General features: G+C 42.2%; 1 protein-coding gene across 1 annotated transcript; it reads right to left on the bottom strand.

Annotated features, from left to right (window-relative positions):
• Positions 1-2,837: 2,837 nt before the first annotated feature.
• On the bottom strand, positions 2,838-7,643 carry LOC119195871 (N-acetyllactosaminide alpha-1,3-galactosyltransferase-like). The gene is made up of 5 exons (XM_037451192.2): positions 7,574-7,643; positions 7,192-7,254; positions 7,029-7,112; positions 5,902-6,039; positions 2,838-5,827 (listed from the first exon to the last, which is right to left on the bottom strand). The coding sequence occupies exons 1-5, from the start codon at positions 7,600-7,602 to the stop codon at positions 5,143-5,145; spliced, it is 999 nt and encodes a 332-aa protein (XP_037307089.2). The 5' UTR covers positions 7,603-7,643; the 3' UTR covers positions 2,838-5,142.
• Positions 7,644-8,006: the final 363 nt, after the last annotated feature.

Raw genomic sequence — 8,006 nt, 5'->3', positions numbered from 1 at the left:
TCCAGTCACATACGATGTGAGGGTCTTCTAATCGTAATAAAGACATAACGAACAACGTGTGTGTGTTGTATGGTGCTCCGGTGTGTCTCTACCTTGTCAGACTTGCATTTGACTATGTGCTCTTCAACCAAAACAGGAAAATGCCTCCCTGACTCAGCACTAAGAAAAAGCTTTTGATTATCATAAGGTTCTCGAGGCCCCACAATCATGAATCAAAAGAGTCACCTGGCGCAAATTTAAAAATCAAAAAGTACAATAAAAAGTCGAATGAATACCAGTTAAATTAAACTTATTTCATTTGTGACATAAAGCGGGAAAAGCTCCATTCAGGGAAGATCAGCTTCAATCGTTAGGATCATCTGTCCGTCTCTTAGTAGTATTCCTCCTCCAGGTTTGGCTGATACGGGTATTCAACGTCGGGTGGAGGAGGAGGAGGAGGAGGAGGAGGAGGAGGAGGGAGGGGCCTCTCACCGTATTCTGCAGCGACACACAACCACAATCCGGTGTGCTCTTTTAAAACAGCGTTTGTCTCACGTCCCTGGGCTTCGTGGGTGGATCGGCGCGCGGCCTCCTTACCGTCGATGACCCCGCCGCGCTGCTGCAGGAGGCCGGGGTCGAAGAGCAGCTCCAGCTCTGCTGCGCCTTCCTCGCCGCTGACAGGAGGAGACGCAGCGGCGCACGGAAACGGCGACGGCAGCGGGCATCGCGGACCCACGCCGGAACTAAAGGGTGGTTTCGCATTGGGCGCGACAATCATCAGAGAGAGGAAGCGCAGTTAAAGAGGCCTCTTTATTCATGGGTTTCTCAATCCCTCTTGCATGCAGCCGCCTCCGGATGCATTTTTTAAAACGTGCCTTGGAGGGAAAGTTCAAATCAAAATGGCAGTTCCAGCCTATGTTCCATAGCTTTAACTCTCGGTTTATGATTGATCAACTTTGGCGCTCTACAGGCCGACCGTTCTTTACAGCCAACCCCTGCAATGAAAACAGGCCGTTGCCATGGACGCATGTTGTATATAATGATAGATTTGATATAATCTATATATAATGTTATAATTAACAGTTACCTGCTCTCGTGACGATCTTGTTAAAACATGCTACGCCTTTTCTCAAAAACAACCACCTTTTCCCTTCCACAAAGCTACGAGTACGAAACAGTGTGGCTCCTCCTATTCAACATGAGTCGAGCAGACCTACCTGGTGCCAAAAAGCATCCAGCAAAGCACAAGAGAGATGAGGAGCAGAGCGGGCATCCGTTCACTGATCATAGCTGATTGCTGCATTGTGACGATAGCAGAAAAAACACTGCATGCCCCTCACAGGAAAAGACTGATTCTAGAATTACCGGTTTGATTTGTTAGTCTTCAAAAAACACACACACTCTAATGTACACACCTTTTAAACAAAAAGGCAAATCGACAATCAGCACGTTTCCCAGGAAACACGTTCATTCTTCTATTGATACACCAGACAGGTGTGGGAAACACAAATGTGTTCAATAATAGAGAACCAGCCGCTGGGCTTAAGAGCTCAATCGGGACACACGTTCTGGTTCAGCAGTTCAGTCTCATGTCAAATCAAAATGAGCCCTTTTGAGTTAAGTTTCGCAGAGCTTCAGTGCCCTGTGAGATCACAGATCCTCTTTTGGAAGGGAGGGAGGAGTCTTCATTTTTAGGCAGATTATTTGGTTATAAGTGGCGTTTCAATTTTCTTCCTGAGGGTCCAAAATCCCTATCTCTAAGGCACAGAAAACCATTGAGGCAAAAGAGTAAGTCTCGTCTGCTCTTGTGTGAACAGGACCGTCAATAATTAACAAAACATAAATCAATCAGAGATTATATTACACATAGTGTGTGTCCACATCCAGCCGAGTTATCAAGATAGCACTGTTTAACAACTAAATAATAAAAGACAAAACACACAGACTTCTCCCCGCTTCATCACTCGGGAAAACACCGCAGCCACTTGACGGCTGTGCAGTCAGCCTCAGAAAGGTTACAGTACAATAGGTAATCTTATTTTATATATTTATAATTCTTATTCCCAATGAAGCCCTACACCAGCGCGAACCCTCACCCCAGACCCAAAGGAGTCCAGAGGGCAAGCTGACCGGAGGACAGAATAAAAACAAGTTGGGTTGAACTGGACAAAGAGTTTTTGTGCCGTTGAGTGGAACGAATTTGTGTCTCCTGGTGGAGGTTTTTTGTTCGTTTGGTAGATTTTGAGTTGATTGTGTCAAGGGGTGTCGTCGGTGGATCCAAACGCAGTTTGATAACATGAAAATGCTTTTATTTCCCATACAACAGTCCCATGAAAATAATCAAAAAGGGAACAGAAAGCGCTGGAATTCGAGCACTGAATAAACTTCAGCGCTGCTCTTTGCGCAGGCTGAAAGCTCTATGCAGTAAGGCTGCATGGCTTTATGCAGTAAGGCTGCATGGCTTTATGCAGTAAGGCTGCATGGCTTTATGCAGTAAGGCTGCATGGCTTTATGCAGTAAGGCTGCATGGCTTTATGCAGTATGGCTGCATGGCTTTATGCAGAAAGGCTAAATGCCAAATGTAAAAAGTAAAGGAAAAAAAAAAACACAGCACCAGTCAAAGGTTTGGACACACTTTACACTTTTTAATAACAAAATGTGTCCAAACTCTTTACTGGTGCTTCACATTGTGAGGGAAGATTTCGTCAAAACAAAAGGGAATCAAGAATAAAAGTGTACAAAGTCAAAAATGTCTTCTTCAGTATTTCTCACAAGGGAAACAAAAAGTTGCAACAGCTTCACAAGGATCTCAGTGGCAAGATCTAAATTTGACCGTTCAAAGCCTCCCACGCATAAAACAATAGCACCTTGGATTTATTATGGAAAAGAAGAAGTAGTCTGTTGACCCTCAGACTGTAATCACAATACATTTCTGATTTGATTTGGCAACAACGCATCGTCATCCTTCACCTTTATCAACAAAGAAGCACTCGATGATCCCTCAACTCAGCTCTTCTGGAGACCCGAGTTATCACCCATCCCGCCACACACAGCATGACGACCGACAACACGGAAAATGAGCTGAGGCAAAAACAGTAGACCGCAAGAATAATAACACAAGTTATGGAAAGTAGCCCAGCCACCGGCACCAGGGCTTCCATGACAGCGTTTCTGTTGGTGGGTGGATGCATTCAGATTACATTTTGCATTGCAAAGTCTGTCCTTCGGTCTTTTTGTTATCAGATCTCTGGTGAGCCCCACAAAAAGAACAGTAGCAGAATGTAACGAAAGAAAGCTGTTAAAAGGCAACATCTTGCTTGATTATGTGTATATGTATATTTTTATTAATTGGACTTATAGCCCATAAACTTTGGCTTTGTATCAAAGGGGAAAATGTTCATCACACATCTCTAACGTCATACATTAGGCCTATGTATACAATTAAAGCAAAATATAGAATTAAAACCAGTTGCACGCAGGTAAAGGGCCTAAATCCCATCCAGGATTGCAGACACAGGTTTTGTTCCATCCGTGCTTGTTGATGGTGCCTCTTGAACATCATCTCAGTGAGACATGTCCACCTGGCCTAATCAAAGAAATTGGATATTTACACGTATTTGGTCACTCAGTGTCACAGCCTGGCTAAATGCCAGTAATTGATATGGCTTCATGCCCTTCACATGGAGCAGATACTGCATAACTTGTAATACAATGCGAGGTTAGATGGTCAGACGTCTCGATATAAGGTTCAAACAAGCTCTCCCTTCCAAGTGGGTGTGACGACAAATTTCACGGCTCGTTCGTAGTTTTGCGTCAGGTTTGGCAGCAGTTGCAAAAAAACCAAAGCGGAGGGGGGAACACTCAGATTTGCCTTGTGAATCTTTTAATGACTTAATGTAGCTTAAGCGCAAGTTCAGTCAGGAAGACAACCTGTCTCACTCTGTTTGCCTCCTTTGTAATTATGCAATCAGCTGATTGGGGGCGTGCACATTTTAGTTTCCTGAAGCCAATCTGGCTCGTCAGGTTCGTCAGGTTGCTGCTTTTCCTTTCACCACCACCACCACCAGTGTCTGGACTCCAGGGGGATTAGGATTATTGGACCTCAGTATCCCTGCCTTCGGGGATAGTACGTCATGATGGAGTCCCAAGAGCTTGCACAATTCCTATTTTAGGCTTGTGTAATAAATGATTGCTGTTCTATTAAATGAGTCTCTCCTGATTGAACGACACTCGTGGGTCACAGCCTTTAGCATCAGGAGGGAGAAGTGCTTATGGCAGCCACTGTGGGGAGACTTGATTGGTTATGGACACTGGTTATGCACTAGCGTAACGCTAGCATTGTTAGCATGTTAGCATCAATCGCTAGCTAGACATTAAATGACGGTGGTCATAGTGTACAAAACATAAATGATTCATCAGGTTGTTGGAATGCATTTATGCTCTAGCTGTGACTACAGTGTGTGAATGTTAGTTACTGATGGGCAGGTGTCACTGTGTATGGTAGGTCCTGTCATTAAAAAAACATTCTTTTTTTTTTTTTCAAATTCATTTCAGCATTTCTGATTTCTGTATTTTCAGCATATTTTAAATTTATTTCAGCTTCTCCTCTTTCTATTCTTTCAGCAATGTTTAGACTTAATTTCAGCTTTTTTCATTTCTGTATTTTAAGCAATTTAAAAAAAATAATTTCAGCTTTTTGCATTCCAACGCATTTTCAGCAGGAAATGCATTTTCTAGTAAATATATGTCACACTCAGATAAAAAAATTTCCCTCGACAAACAATCTGACAATCTGACTGAGCCTGAAAAGTATTTTGCGTATTTTATTTTTCAAATTTACACCACTGTAAGTATTTTGTTTTAAACCACGTGAGATACGAATTCTCATAGAAATACTCCCCATCTCTGCCTATTGTAATATTGTGACTTCCATTTTAATTAGATTGCTGTTAAATAGAAATATATATAAAAATATACGTTTTCGTTAGGGAAGAATTTGGGTATTTTCCTTTTCTTTGAATAAGCACGCTGTACTTCATAGTAAATGCAGGGAATGAGGTCATCCATTAGTTTTCAGACTCACTTTTTAGTTTAGATTGAAATAAGCCCTGTACAATCACTTGTACCTAAACTTCCTTTCATTCAGCGTTTCTTGTTGCCGTTCTACCGAGTACGAAGTTCTTTGTAATTCTTTGGAGCCCATATCAGGCGGGTGACGTTTATGTCCTCATTTTGGGCAATAGCCGTGTCCCAGCAGTACTCGGGGGAGAGCAGCCGGCTGGGTTTGTGAAGCCAGAAGTACTTGTTTAGATGACTTTCGTCGTGCCACAACGCCTCCACATTGTTTTGTTTATCCTCCATTATTTTCAGAAAGCAGTAATCTGCCAAATCCTTCACCTTTTCCAACACGCCTCCAAAGATAGCAGCATGATAGTAGTAGTCTCCGGTTTCCATGAAGGCTTTGGATTTGGGGTTTCTGTCGTAGGTGAAGCTTTCTTTCGGACGTTTGTAATACCAGGCGTGTAGCAAAGCCACGGAATCGCCCAGAGCCTCTGAGCCGAATCGGCCTTTAAACTCCTGATCCACGTCCAAGCAGAAGATATAATTGCAGTTGTGGCTTATCTCTGATTCTATGGCGTCAGATATCATTTTCATGCGCATCATGGAGATGTCCTGCCACCTGGAGAACTTTGGTACCTGGATGACCTTCAGGCTGCGGCGGGGACCGAGCTCGATGGTCGGCACCTTCTCCGGCAGGTCGGTGAACACGTAATACGTCACCTGTAATCCCAGCATGAAGTGCTTCTCTGCGGAGGTGAGGAAGGTGTTGAGGTAGGCGTCCAGGTACCTGAGGGAGAGAAAAACTATTATTAAAAATATATTAAAAACCACACAACGGCCAAAAAAGTTCTGGTAACCAACCTTCCCACCGCGAACACGGTGAGGGCCACGGATGAGTCATTTTCCATGTGCTTTTGATCATAGAGATTGGGGTCAAACATCCCTTCCCACAAGACAGGCGCTTTCCAAGGAGTGATTGTTTGAACAAGCGGCCTGGTCCTGAAATGGATAAGGAAGGACAAATGTTTTAATAAGCCAAAAGGCGTGGTGATTTTAATGCCTCCCAAAACACACAACCCACTTTTCCTAAACGTTGTTCTTTGGGCGTCATGAACTGACTTAATTATGTGTGTGTACGTGAACATACTTTAAAAAGAATACAAAAAGGTGGCGCACTTGTTTTGCTTCACTTTTTTCTGGTCTTCCTTTATTGACTTAGGTGTAAAATCTCCTATTTGATCAGCATATTCAAAACCAAAAGGCATGACAGTAGAACATTGTGTGCTGACACACAAAAAACAAATGAAATGCCATAACAAAACGCCATGCTAAATATTTTCTTTTACAACAGCTAAATTGTATTTTTTTTAAACACTCAAAAGTCCTCAATGTATACAAATCTATATTTAATGTAGTCTGTATTGTATTTGTGCTTTGCCATTCTCTGCAGGTGTGAGCAGGCGGGTCTATTAGCAAAGTGGTTGTAAATTTATATTATTATATTATATTATATTTTTATGTCCGTTCAAAGGTCCTTTCAAATAAGTTATTCAATACAATGTAAGTATAAGTTCCAAGTCCCCGCCCACATTCCACATTTACAAACAACACACATCTTCACCGTCGTCGATTCAGATGAGACATTGTTACGACACAGCTCTCGACCAATCAGACAGCTCGTTTTGATCCATCGGTTGAAGGACAAAGACCACGTCAAACCAGCTCCTCTCCCTGCACACTATAGACCTTGTGTTTTTACTGCACTATTTATTCCGTGTTTACGCTGTTGTACAGTTTATAGAGCAACGTTTCACCTGTTTGTTCATAACAGATTTATGGGTGCGTCGTTGTTCACCTGTTCTCCATCTGTGTACATTTTAACCTCCTTCTGAATTGTTCTGGGAACTAGTACATAAAGAGCAGTAACATTCGTTGGATTTACACTTGCTTAGATTACAACTCTTGACGGACAAAACTAAATCTCTTACCCAAATTTAAGTGTGTGGTCTAAATTGATTCTTTGTCTCAGCAACTTTTCCTCGGGCAGGTAGTCCGCGATGTCCAAAGACCTCCTGCAATTGAAAAATGGAAATCATCTTGAAGTGATTTTAAAAAAAAATTAATGAAATAGGTGGGAAACATGTAACTCACCATAAATATAAAACCGTCGAGCTGACAAGGACAACGAAAAGACACCAGCGGGTTATGGCGCTCCTGAAAGAGGACACAATACTTTATGCTGCTGAGTTGTTAATAATAATAATACTTTTATACTGTTTTATAGCGATTTTCTGTGTACCCAAAGACGCTTTCAAATGTCTAAGAGAGACAGAAACACTAAAAAATATAATACATTTTAAAAATAGAACTGGAGAAAACTGGAGAATGCGCGGGTGTCAGATGTTGCTGGAGAACATGGTGAAAAGCGTTTCCCACATCGTACCAGCACACACTAATAATTGAATATGTGTTTCATAAATAGGAAAGAATTCCACCACCAAATGATGAATGCAAATTAAAAGACACGGCGTACCTCCAAACTTGGGCGAACGTCCGCGTCATTTTTCCAGCATCCAAACTGTCGCAGACTGAGACGGAGCTCGTTCTCTTTGGAAAAAAACGCACAAAAAAATTCAGGTTCTAATAAATGAGTCCGGCGGATGGTGAGTGAACGCGGCTCGCCCACATCTCAGGGCGGCCGCAAAGGTGGAGCGGTACAAACAAAACAAAAGGTGGGTACGGTTGGTTGGAACAGGAAGAGAAGTGAAGTGCCACAAAATGCATCGTTGCCAAAACAGTTGGATTGACTCATTGCAACAACAAAAAAAATGTTGAAGTTAAAACTTCGATTCTGCTTTTATTCTTCCTCAAGTGCAATTTTTCTTTCTGGAAAGTGGGATATTTACAGTTAAACATCCCCCTTCCCTATGCTTTAAATTTACACAACAACAATGCTTTTATGCGGA

Source organism: Pungitius pungitius, chromosome 4 (assembly GCF_949316345.1).
Source record: "Pungitius pungitius chromosome 4, fPunPun2.1, whole genome shotgun sequence".
NCBI classification, from domain to species: domain Eukaryota; kingdom Metazoa; phylum Chordata; class Actinopteri; order Perciformes; family Gasterosteidae; genus Pungitius; species Pungitius pungitius.
The sequence above is the reverse complement of the archived record's forward strand: the minus strand, read 5'-3'. Positions and strand labels throughout refer to the sequence as shown.